Source organism: Equus przewalskii, chromosome 15, assembly GCF_037783145.1.
Source record: "Equus przewalskii isolate Varuska chromosome 15, EquPr2, whole genome shotgun sequence".
Lineage (NCBI taxonomy): Eukaryota > Metazoa > Chordata > Mammalia > Perissodactyla > Equidae > Equus > Equus przewalskii.
In genome coordinates, this window is record NC_091845.1 from 67,798,513 (window position 1) to 67,811,363 (window position 12,851).

The 12,851-nt window shown below is 52.8% G+C and overlaps 1 protein-coding gene across 5 annotated transcripts in view; it reads left to right on the forward strand.

The window, feature by feature from the left end:
• The window catches only part of SH3BP5 (SH3 domain binding protein 5), a 71,484-nt gene that overhangs the window by 53,692 nt on the left and 4,941 nt on the right, over positions 1 to 12,851 (forward strand). For all 5 annotated transcript variants that reach the window (XM_070576012.1, XM_070576013.1, XM_008536364.2 and 2 more), the window contains 2 exons: positions 3,987 to 4,151; positions 11,719 to 11,849. In XM_070576012.1, the coding sequence (XP_070432113.1) occupies positions 3,987 to 4,151; positions 11,719 to 11,849 (296 nt within the window). The remainder of the gene's footprint in view (positions 1 to 3,986; positions 4,152 to 11,718; positions 11,850 to 12,851) is intronic.

The window sequence follows — 12,851 nt, forward strand, 5'->3', positions numbered from 1 at the left end:
CTCAAACCTGGCTCCACGAACATTTTCCTCTTTGGTACTGTTACAACCAGAGCCTCAACTCTCTCGTTTGCTCACTGGTTTTCTCTGTTAGGAGAAAACTGCCTTGTGACTTGTGCACACCAGGGCCCTGTGAATGTAGGGCCCTTGTTCAAATAATGTATTATTACCAGGTCCTGGGTCCTCTGTGAGAGTTTGAAGGTAAAACTTTGTTGGTTGTGCCAAGGATTTCTAGGTATCGTCTTTTAGACCATGGTGAGAACCAGGTGGCCACCTCTCTTTGGGGCTGCTCCATTGGCCTCTGATTTTGGAGGGCATGTGTCCTGTTGTGACACTGGGGAGCGCTCTCGGAGTTAAGCCCTCCTCAGTTAGAGATGTGGGTAAACTCTTTGATGCCTCCTTTATGTCTGTGGCCAGTCTGGTGCCTGGCACCCTCTCCTTGGAGGAATCTTCCCCAGCAAACCTGGGACAGATCACTGTCTCTCTTCCCTACATTCCCATAGCACGTGTTATACCTCTGTCACTGTCACAACCTGTCTTGTACTGGAGTCTTAATGAACATCTCCGTTTTCTAGACTGAGTTGGAACCCTGATTTTGGTGTGGGCCCCCTCCTCTCCGGAACAGCCTCCAGGAGGTACTCCATCAACGGCGAATGGACTACATCCCACTAGTGCGGGTGTGGTGGGATGCTCCCTCGCCTTGTGTGTGCGCCTGCCTGGTTCTTCCTCGTGTATGTCATTCTAGAAAATGTTTTATGAAATGTCTTGGAGGAGGCCATGAGCTTTAGGGTTCTTTAGGAAGCCCCCAAAGTTCGGTTCCTTGGGCTTAGTAGTAGTGAAATGGGCTACGACTGGCTGGAAGGAATCTGAGGGAGGTTTGACCCGTCTACACTGGCCTGTGATAGTCATTTCTAGCAGGTTTGCAGAATAGCCCAGCTGTGTAGAGGGGAAGATGTGGTATCATTTATGTTCAGATTTGGCTGAGTTTAACAGCAAACCCTCCAAATAACACTGGCTTTACTTTTTCTGTCCTGTAAAAAGTGACGGGGTCCAGGACAGGCACCTAACTTACTGTTCTGTTCCTCCATCTTTAGCGAGTTGCCTGATGATCCAAAATGGCTGTTGAAGCACCAGCCATTGTATTAATATCACAGATGCAAAGACAAAGGAGTCCTGGAGGTCTCACTCCACGTGCATTTACATCTCACTAGCTGGAAGTTACTAACAGGGGCATTAGCTGTAGTGTCGGCTGGGAAGTAGGGCCTTCAGCTGGCACGTTCCCTCGCCCTGAGATGTAAAGGCTCTTTTACCAAGAAAGATGGAGAGAATAGACCGAGGGGGTGCAGGACAGATGCCCAACACTTACTTGAATGAATGAGTAAGTGGGTAATTGATGGAGAGATGCCCCCTTGTTGCTGTGGGTTAAGTGTGGAGCCAACCGTTAATTTAGTAGGAGCCGTGATATGACAGGGCAGGCATGGTTTCTGATCCTGCCCCACAGGAGGGACGGAACCTCACGGAAACTTCAGGAACTCACCAGGATCTTGGGAGAGAGCAGGTTCTTCTGCAAGTCCTCTTCAGATGGCTTCCTGTCTTCCATCTCTGTAGAGATCAGGCTCCCTTATTTGGAACTCATGAGAGCCGGTGAGGAGTCCTGGGCCCGGGGTGCAGCTGCCACGGTTTAGAAGGTCCCCACGAGAGCTGCTTCTTTGGTTTGAAGAAAAGCTTCCTTCAAGCAGGGAAACCTGGGGGAAGAGAGTTGGCTCTTAAATGGTGCTGAATTGAAACATTAAAGTTTCCTAAAAACCAAAACCAAATACAAATCCCATTTTAGGAAATATTCGAATCCTGGGGGATTAATTGTCTGCTGGTGTTGGTTGGAAACCTGTAGGTAGTGGTCTGTGGTGCAGGGTGGGGACAGCTGTGAAGTGACAGGCCCTGTGCTGCTGCCCTTTCCCTGCAGCAAGTCTGGGCAGCTGGAGGCCCCCACAAGGCTGTCCCCACCAGGGGGAACTGTGGGTGGTCCGGGGTAGGGGGAGGGCGCGAGGTCTGGAATGGTGAGTTATGTTGCCCAGAGCATGTTGCGCTGTGGCGTTTCTTCCCAGTGGGTGGCTCGGTTCTCTAGAGGGTGGGCCCCTTGTCCCTATTGTGTGGCTGAGGCCCCTGAGTGGCTGCGTGGTCTGGGGCACTTAGAGAGCAGACGGGTCCCTGGGCCACTTAGGCTGAAGCCTTCATTCAAGGCCTCCACGCTCGATTCCTTTTGAAAACTTCCATGGGAGACTTGGTCAGGTCTCCTACACATCCTGTGAGTCTCATAACGCTGCTTCCTCCTGGCCCCCATCAAGCCTTCGTTTCCAAATCGTCCCCATCCTTTATCCTCACTTCGGGATCATCCTCCTTTACGAAGCCATCCTCGATTCCCTCTGCTGGAAGGAATGTCTCCCCCACATCCCCTTACGATACAGAGTTCCCTCCCTCCCGTGGCACTCTCTTGCATGGCATCGTATGACAGACTTCTGAACATCTGCTCTGTGCCCACTTCAGCATCCTGACCAGATTGTCCTCGCCTGGAGGGTCGGTCTGCGGTGCAGTACTCCTTCACCGATCCCTGAATGATGGAGGGTGGCAACCATGGGGTCACAGAGCTGTTCCTTGTCCTGGGGGCTGCTGTGCTCCAAGTCTCATTTTGTTCCCCTAACCGTCTTCGAAAAGTGTCCTCATCCTGTGGTTTCTGAAGACTTCCTCTCAGTCATGTGAGACTCCCTCTGGAGATGGGTGGGGGCCCTGTTGTTCCCCTCCCCTCCCCCCGAGTCCCAGGGGCTGCCCCGTGGGTGTCCCCAGGCTTATGTAACTGACGTGGGGACTGGTTAACCGAGGTGGGTGGGTAGCATGCGGCTCGGGCCAGCGTTTGGCAATGGCTCGCTCGTGCTCTGGTGGGGAATTCAAGAAGGGAGTTCAGAGTGGTGACCGAGGGTTGTGTTGTTGATTTCTGATGCCATCACATGGCCCATTCTTGGGGGAGGTGTGTTTACTGTCCAAAAGAGGGAGAATGTGAATCAACTATGTAATGTAAAATTTTCTAGTAGTCACTGTAAAAAAGTAAAAAGAAACAGGTGAAATTAATTTTAATAAGATATCTTGTTTAACTCAGTGTATCAAAGATATTATCATTTCATCATCAATATAAAAATGAATGAGATAGTTCACATTCTTTTTTTGTAGTAAGTCTTTGAACTTTGGGGTGTTTTACACTAAATTTGGATTAATGACATTTCAAGTGTTCAGTAGCCACACGTGGCTGGTGGTTGTCTGTGGCTGGTGGTTGTTCAGCTACAGTTTGTGTTGATTCTCCCACTTGATGTTCCTTCAAAGCAGGGACTATGTTGTGAAAGTTCTGTCCTTCTGTCGCTGGTGTGGCAAGTGTGAATTGAGTGGGGGCCTGACTGGCAGAGTGACAGCCCTGGGGTGGGACTCTGGAGTCCGGTCACAGCTTTGCTTCTGACCAGCTGTCTGAGTTTAAGGAAGACTCGGTGCTCTCGGAGCCACAGTTCCCACCTAGTCAATGAAGCTGTTGGACTGTGATCTCTGGGGCCTTTCTGGTCTGACATGTCATGAATCGAGCCATGGATCTGGGCAGGGATGGTGCTGGGGATCCCTGTCCACCTTGGCATCATTAGTGAAGGCCACGGTTGGCCATACCTGTCACACAAGGGGCTGGTTTGCCGTCTCTGACTCTGACTGAGAGCTGGCGTGTTTATCTGGCCCGCTGGGTTCCAGACTATGAAGATCGTCCATTCATCCATCTGGTGCCCTTCACCCATCCAGCATTTTCAAGGGCCTGCAGGTGCCAGGCCTGTTCCCGGGGTGGAAAGGTAGTGATGGACAGGGCATGTCTCGGCCCTCCGGTTGGTCATCTTTTGGAGGGTGTGATGGGCCAGCAGGAGCTCCTGCCATTTCCTGAGGCCTCATGAGGGTTCTTTCTCACACAGGCTCAGCTGGAAGCTCAGAAAGCCACGCAGGACTTCCAGAGGGCCACAGAGGTGCTACGCGCCGCCAAGGAAACCATCTCCCTGGCTGAGCAGCGGCTGCTGGAGGATGACAAGCGGCAGTTCGACTCGGCCTGGCAGGAGATGCTGAATCACGCCACTCAGAGGGTATGAGTCATGGCTGTGTGTGCCTGTGAGGGGTGTGCCTGCACTTGCGCGCGTGTCTGTGTGCGTGTGGGCGTCTGCATCAGGGCAGGCTGTGTACCTGTGGGTGGGGTGTGGGAGCGTTCTGCACCTCCCCGTTGTCCGTCTGATCCAGACTCCCTGCTGATTCTGGTGAGCTCTGTGTGTGCTGGTTTCCCCAAGCAGAGGAAACAGACTCTCAGGCACGTTACCTAAAAACGCTCTCTGAAAGTCACAGGTTGTCCTCTCCGTGGGGCACATCAGCGAGGCCTGGGACTAAGCCATCCTCAGGGATGACAGTTGCCCAGGGCCGGGTATAGCTGCTCCTTCCCTGTGCTCCTTGGTGCTTGTCTGGTTCAGACCATCCCTGAAGGTCTTGCCTGTGGACTGGGCTTCTCAGAGGACCGGGTGGTGCTGGGGGCTTGGCCCGGGTTACAGTCCCAGGCAGAAGGCCTTGATTAACAGCCTCCAACCGTGCTGGGCCTGGACTTAGGTTGTGTGTGCTGGCGGCGGGAAGACGGGGGCCAAGGTGGGGGAGACCAGAATCCAGTGGGCACGCAGGCCTGGCCTGCAGGCTGGGCGGGGATTTGGGGAGCCAGCATGAAGACAGGAAGTGAGCTGTGTATGACCTCTACCCAGCTTTGACTCCTGGGTTTTAAGCCATTATGGTTTGGCTCTTTGCCAGCTCCCACGACCTCCTCTCTGCCCACAATGCTCAGAATCAGAAGTGGTGGGACAGCTTCTTGGCTCAGTTGGAATTGTCACCTCCACCTAACACCTAACTCTACTGGGTTTCCTGGGAGTCATGCAGAATGTTCTGGACCCCTCCCTCCTTCTCCAGGCTGATTCGCTGCAGGGTGGTGGGTGAGCTGACATGTGGCTTCAACAGCTCCAACTGAGGTCTTGGATGGGGGAGTGACATAGAAGGGTTGGGGGCTGCAACCCTGGCCTTGACTCCTTGAGAGGCTGCCTGTGGGGCTGGAAGAGAAAGTCAGGATTAATGTCTACAGCCTGTCCCTTTTCAATGTCACCTGCCACCGTGGCTCAAGTCCTGGGGGACCTGATAATTAAAGATGGCCTTGTGCTTCCTTAAATAGAAAGTCTGACACACAAATGACTTCGAGAGTCAAATCCGCATTGGCTTTACACCTGCTCCCCATGAAGCCTGAGGCGCCCTGCTGGTCTGTGTGTGGCCTTGGGCCTCCTGCCCCCTAGTGGACACGATGCTTGGAGAGCCGAACATGGGCCGCTTTCCTGGGTCAGCTGGTGAAACACCAAGCAGAGGTTGGAAATCTTGGAAATTTATAAGCCACAGCCTGACAGACGTGAAAAGGACCAAAAAAAAAAAGAGTAGCTCCTTCTAAGAAGTTAGCTGAAGGTGGCCTTCCTTTTTTGCCCTCCTTCCACCCCGACTGGAGATCTAAATTAGCCTGTAAGAATCATTTCAGAAATATTTAATCTGTTCTTTAAAAAACAAAACAAAACATGTTTCTTCTTCTTCTTTTTAATCTGTTTTTTAAACCCTGGGGCTCTCGTGGATGATGAGTGGCCGGTCAAGGGGAGATGTCCCCAGATGACCCCACATTGCACAACTCCCAGGAGCACCATTCACACTGTCGTCTTTGGGAATGGCGCTGCCTGGAGTTGTGCAGTGCACAACTTGTGTGGCCGTACAAGATAGCCTTGGGCCTCCTGAGAGCACACGGGGCTTCTTAGGGGCCTGGAGAAGGTTGTCTGATGTGTGGCCTCACTAGGGAAGGGCCTAGACATTTAGGTTTTTGGTCGTGGGAGTCACCACTGCAGATTGGCAGGTGTTCTGGGTCACAGGGCAGGATTTCCACCCTGGGGCTGCTGTTCCTCTTTCCCAGATTCCTTCACAGTTGCATAGGCCTGAAGGGCTGCTCCTTGACCTGCTGAGGGAGGAGGAGACAGAGCTGGTTGGTGGCACAGCTTTCCCCAACCACATCTTTGCGTCACTAGGAAACTCAGCCTGTGGGGACAGGTGCTCTGAATCTGATGGATGGTGCAGACGCATGTGCGGCTTCGCTGTGAGCCTCCCTGTGGATTCAGTGTTTCCCTGAATGGGGCTCGTGTTGCCTGCTCCTGGAGCCTTGTGGGCCTGGCACGCTCGGCTTGCTGAATGCTAGTCAATGAAGACAGTGAAGGGTCTAGAATACGTCCGCTGCCTTGTCTGACTTCTGGGTATTCCAGGAAGCCTGCTTCTTCAGGAGAAGGGAACATTGTCTCACCCTCTTCTTCCAAAGACAGTACTACTATGGGTCTAGAGAAAGATCTGGGGCTATCTTAAGGAAGTACAGGGGTTTGGGCTGTATGATCCCCCACCCCAGGCCCAGTGGAAGAAGGGGTCCCCATGTTCCTTGCCCGAGGCCATCAGTGTGTCCCCTTCGTTCCTTTGAGACTTTTGGTGACATTGGGCAGCCATGCTTGGAGCCACGGCTGAAGCCACTGCACTAGGGAACATAAGCGGTGCCAGGAGCCCCGGTATTCTCTGTTCGGCCACATGCAGTGCCACAGACAGGGACAAAGGAACAGTCCTCCACTCAGTGCTGGGGTGAGGGAGGGCTTTGGAAGCCACAGGTAGCATGAGGCAGAGCTGCTGAGCCTGCACGTGAGTGGCCTCCCTGGGGAGCGGGGCCCCGAGTCCCTGCTGCTTGTTGCTTAGGGCTTTGGGCAGCAGAGGCCCCTGCAGCCTCGGCCGGTTTATCCTTGAAGCAGCCTTTCTGGGAAGGTGATAGTGGTTCATCCTCTGGGAGGGGAGGCCTGGCGTCTGGGAGGAGGGGCCGACTTTTCTGAAGTCTGCCAAAAGAGACCCACAGAGGAGGAAGAGAATGTGACTCGGAAATGGGGCGGCATCAGCTGCTCATGAACTGGAGCAGGCAGCTGCAGGAGAGGAAAGGACGCAGAGGCGGCCTCCCCTCCCAGGGCCTGGCATGGAGACTGGCCGGGTGCCTGGGTGTCTGAGGCCTGGGATGGCGCGTGAGGGGCTGTCCAGGCCAGCTTTCCCGACGCTGGTGGGTATGTACCACCCCTCTCCCACGTGGCGGTGAGAAGCCATCGTCTCGGGCTCCCCTAGCCCAGGGGGGCAATAAAAATCAGAAAACAGCCTGAATGAGCTGAGGTTCTGCGGAGACAGTGAAACTGCCTTCCCCGGGGAGAGGGAGGACCCTGATCTTAGCTCCAGGATGTTGGGGATGTCAGCGAGGGTAGAAGGGCCCAAGGAGTGGGGAGGAGTTGAGAAAGCTGGAACAGGACATGGGGGAGCCATCTGGGTGGATGTCGGCAGGTGAATTCAGGTCATTCTGCTGGCACGGGACCCAGTGAGTAGGCTGCACCCAGCCCACTGGCACACCTGTTCAGTGCCTGTCAGTGTCGAGGCGGAAAGTATCTGAGTATCCTCCGGGTGCTGCTGTGAGCAGAGGGCCTGTGTCTGAGCAGTGGCCCCAGCTGCCTGCCACCCTGGGCTCCCAGGAGGGGCCAGTTGGGCACTCCTGGACCCACACCTCTGTCTGTCCTGCTGACCTAGGAGGAGGGGCAGAGGCCTGTGGCTTCTGTAGAATCCTGAGCACAGGCAGCTGCCACCTGCATGCTTTCTCCAGGGCCCACTGCCCACTTACCTGCCCAGGGCTTGGTGCCGCGGCTGTCCTGGAGCAGACTCATCCAGCACCGGTTCTGGCTGCTCAGGTTGACTGGGCCTCAAACCCTGGAATGACACTGGGAGGTGGCCAGTCTTGGGACAGGTCTGAGGGGCAGGATTTCGAGAATCCCAGAAGTGCCCGATTTCTTAGTCCTGTAGGCTGAGGTGGATGCACCCAGAAATTAACAGAGAGCCTGTGGGTCTTCCCCAGGACAGGGTCCCCTCTGGGGAGGAAGTTCTAAACCATCACGAGGGAAGCCAAGACTCTGTTCATGGTGCACAATTATTTTCTTCTGGAGCCTTCCAGCTCTGCGAAATGAGGTGGGATGCTGAGCACTGCTCCCTTTGTTGTCTGTGTGAGTCCTGCATGCTCATCCTGTGGAGATGACAAACGGGGCAGTGGACATGTGGCTAGACCCAAGGAAGAACTGCAGCCTGGGCAAACCCTCTTCAGCCCCTTCAGAAGTGCTTCCTCCCTTCATATCCGTTATCCCAAATGCCACATGCTGAAGACCCCTCTCCAGCGCCGCCTCTGCTGTCAAGCCCCCCTGAGCTGCCATGGCCGTCCTGACAGCCTGGATCCCACACCAGCTTGAGTGATGGTCACAGCTGCTGGCCGTGTCTATACGCTGTGAGGCTGTCAGCCCAGGGTATGGTCTCCTGTATGCTTTGCGCTCACAGTAGGTGCTTAATCAGTGTATGTGGCTCTAAATTGAATGTGATGGTGGTAAGACTGAAGAGCACAGTGCAGAGATGGAGTCCAGATGAAATTGCTGTCAACCCGGGCTTCGAGGAGGGCACGGCTGGCCCCGGGAGGCCTGGGGCGATGGCCGTGGGCGTCTTGCCCAGGTCTGAATTACACGTGCCTGGTTGGTTGCTCAGTCAAGCCTGCAGCTGCCTTGAGGCCTGTGGGATTTCTTCATTATCACTTCCCTGTGGCTTCAACCTTCCCGGCAGAGCCACCTGCGCCACCATCCTCCCTATCCTCTTTCTTTCTCCCCCTGCACAGCAGCACGCAGCCCATCCTGATTCCAGGCTTCTGATGGAGGGGCTCCTTGGTTGCCTAGGAGATGCAACCAAGGTGACGTGCTTGGTGACTTTCCCCAGGAGGCTGACTTGGGAGTTGGAGCCTGTCTCTCAAGAGCGAGAGACTGCATGTGTGGGGGGCGGGGAAGATTGGGACAGGACATGGTGGACGTGGCCTGATGGGGGTGAGGCAGGGGACGGCGACATGCCTGCCGCCTCGTCAGTCTTCACTGGCAATATCGCCAAGTGCTTGGAGCTTTCTAAGTGCTTAATTTTGGAAAACCTGTGCTGCTTTTTGCAGACTAGGGGCCGAGATAGAACGAGGGCCTCGGTGCGGCTGGCTAGAACCCCACTTCTTGCAGGGGACTCTTTCTGCAGTAGCCTCAAATCACAGCTTTCATCCTGCATCAGTCAGCCTGTTTCAAATGCTTTCGGACAGCTCCTTAAAGGTGAACGCTGCCTTGAATTCTTTTGTATTGGAACAGGTCACACCCAAGAGGTTGTCTTTGTCTGATAAGCTTGGGGCTTTGAGTTTTTATAAAGGTTACCCCAGGAAATCCTTAAAGCCTAAGATTTAAGACAAGACAGCATCCAAGCATGGGGTGTTTTTCGTGCATTTTGTTTCACTGTGACATCTTTGGTGTTAGAAGTAAAGCAAGAGGATTCTCCCAGCCCTTTGGTCTTGGTCGAGAAGTCGTTCAGTGAGCCTGTCACCTCCTGCCAGCTCGGTGCAGGTCCCTCTTCTTTCCCTTCTCTGGCTTTGTTTTCATTCTGTTGTTTTTAAAAGTTATCTCAAACATTGAAACCATTGTTAAAAGATATATATTTTAAAGAAGGTAAAAGCATAATCCTGATAAATATAAAATGTACTCATATCAAAGATTTTATTTCATTAATTAAGGAGGGAACTAATAAGATGTTACAGCTATTTCAAAGGAGGATTCAAAAAACACTCTCATCTGTGGAAAACCAGGGATGCCGAGATGAATTTACAAACATGCAAAATGGGTCAATATTTCCAGGCCAGTCGATAGTCAGATGCGCCTCCACTGGGACACAATCCATCTTCATTTCTAGGGATAAGAATCGTTTGTATTGCTCTCCATTTTCTACAGCTTACGGGGTGGTAAAACAGCTCCAAGACAATGAAAGCCAGAGACAACCTGGAAGGGTCCGCTCGACAAGACACCTGGTAGTTTTTTATGCGCATTTCAAAGTCTTTTATGATTTTTCCCGACACTTTTAAAAATCCTTATTATAAGTCAGTGCAAACTGGAGTGATTCCAGGGCTGGCTGGCTGCTACTGGGGCGGATGGTGGGACCTTGGCAGCCTCGGGCCGTGGCTGCTCCTTCAACCTCGCGTTACAGGCACGGTGCCTCCCTAAAACGGTCCTGCTGGGTCTGAGAGGAGGGCCCCCTGGGCTCCTCTCTGATGCTCTTCACGTAAAACAAAGTACGGCTCTCTAGCCTACCCTTGCTTCTGCCTCTCCAGTTCATTTTATAACGCTTACGTGAGTTGTAAGTGGAAGAGGGGAAAGAAATTGTGAGCGGCTTATATGGCCTAAACTGCTGTTTATTTCCTTCGTCATCTCTCCTCAAGGCAGGCCTCGTTCTGAGGCTTTTCTTTAGGTAAAGAGGGAGAGAACCAACATTGTCCATGAGTCAGGGAATGCCCGTGAGCTGCTGTGTTTTGGGCCCTTGAGCGCCCTTGGTTGTTGGGATTTTTTTTTTTTTTTTTAATTTTTCCTTCTCCCCAAAGCCCCCCAGTAGATAGTTATGTATTTTAGTTATGGGTCCCTCTAGTTGTGGCATGTGGCACGCCGCCTCAGCATGGCTTGATGAGTGGTGCCATGTCTGCACCCAGGATCCGAACCAGTGAAACCCTGGGCCTCCCAAGTGGAGTGTGTGAACGTAACCACTCGGCCACGGGGCTGGCCCCATGGCTGTTGGGTTTTTAACTTGTTTTTATCAATAGGCTGAACAAAATGTTCCCACCAGAACTCTGACTGGTCTCCTGATCATGAATTTTTGTGAACCTCAAAATCTGATGTTAATGATTTGATATTTATTTAATTGTTTAAATGTGAAGTTTGAGCCTCTGGATCCTGGATTCTTCTATGTCTACCAGCTCATTCAGGACATTTGGAAAGGGCCAAACAGCTGGACTCATGCCTGCCTTGTTGTCCTGACGCTGGCACGCTGGTTTTGCGAGGTCTCCCAGTTCCTCGCTGTCTGTTCAGTTCCTGCTGGCACTGTTTGCCTCTGAGCCTTCCCCAGGCTGGGAGCAGGAGGAGGCCATGGCGGCTGCTTAGAGCCAGGAGGCCTGAGCACAAGGAAGAGTCAGTGATTGAATCAGAGAATGTTTCCTATTTTTCTCTGATTTTTGTTTTTCCATGTTTTCTTTCCACAGTCATTGCCTCAGACAATTTGGCTGTTTAATCTTACCTGACAAGATTTTTCCAAAGTAGCTTAATAGGGAAAAGTAATCCTCCTCTATTTGGAAGTGAGTTCAATCTTAGTCTGCCCATTAATTTCCTCAAAAAATATATATAGAGATTTTTTTTTTTTCCACTGAGGAAGATTAGCCCTGTGTTAACATCTGTTGCCAATCTTCCTCCTTTTTTGCTTGAGGAAGATTAGCCCTGAGCTAACATATGTGTTAGCTCACCACATGTGGGTTGCCACCACAGCATAGCTGATGAGTGGTGTAGGTTCACACCTGGGATCCGAACCCGTGAACCTGGGCCACTGAACTTAACCACTATGCTATGGGCCGGCCCCTCAAAGAATATATTTTTTAAATGATATAAGTAATACCCCAATAAGGGACTGTTCTGGGCTTGGCCAGCTGACCTCTGCTGTCATTTGAAGGTCATGGAGGCAGAACAGACCAAGACGAGGAGTGAGCTGGTGCACAAGGAGACGGCGGCCAGGTACAACGCGGCTATGGGCCGCATGCGGCAGCTGGAGAAGAAACTCAAGAGAGCCATCAACAAGTCCAAGTGAGTCTGGGCGTGAGGGCCCCTGGGGCCATGTGGATGTCCTCTTACGCATCTTCTCAACCTTGTATGTGCCATGCATTCCGGGACCCGCCTCCCCAGGGGCCCCTGCCCGGGCTCCCTCTGCCCCACCACTGTTCTACATAACCCCCAGGGGCAGCAGGTGCTGAACGGTCTTCCTGGGAGACTTGGAAAAAGGAATTTCAAAAGCAAACCATTACACAGCCTGCTGGCTGGGGCCTGGGGCTGCGCCTTGGGAAACTCAGCTTGTACCCTTGGCTCTGTGGCTGACAGCGTGGATGAGCCTTGCCCCTCAGTTTACCTATCAGCATAATGGAGGTGAGCTGTGTACACAATACACATTCTGTGTGGATCAAGAGTTGATGAAATGTGCAAGACTGGTTGTAATGGAGGTTTTTCCCAAGCTCTTCTCACTACTGCTCATATATTTTTATACAGTAATGATCGTGGGGACAAGTCCCCTGCTTCACTCACAATTGCTGGGCCTCCAAGCAAGAGACAGGACTTGGGATGGCCTAGACCCAACAGCCAGACAGACCGAGAGTTTCATGGAGGGTGAACAGCTCAAGAATAAAGCATCGGTCTGCTCTTATGCTCAGACACCAAAGTTCCTAAAAAGAGCCAGTGTCCTCTGGCTGCCCCAGAACCTAGGCGACTAGTAGGATGTTGGCCTTTCTTGTCCTCTCTCTTGCCCATGACCTGTCTGGGTCTGCAGACCATCTGATACCTCTATTCCTGGACAAAGTCCAAGAGGCCCAGCATGAGCCCCTGTCCTTTTGGTGGCCCCACTGTGCTCAGGGCGGGAGGAGTGATGCTTCGACCTCAGCAGAGGAAGATGTGTGTTGAGGCAGCGCCTTCTCAGCCCTTATGTGCTATTCATCCTTGGGGAGCCAGTCTCCTTAGGAGAGGAGATCTGGGCCACCGTAGCTGCTGGGCACACTGTGTGGACTTGAACAGCCTCCCCAGAGAGGAAAGTGACCCAGG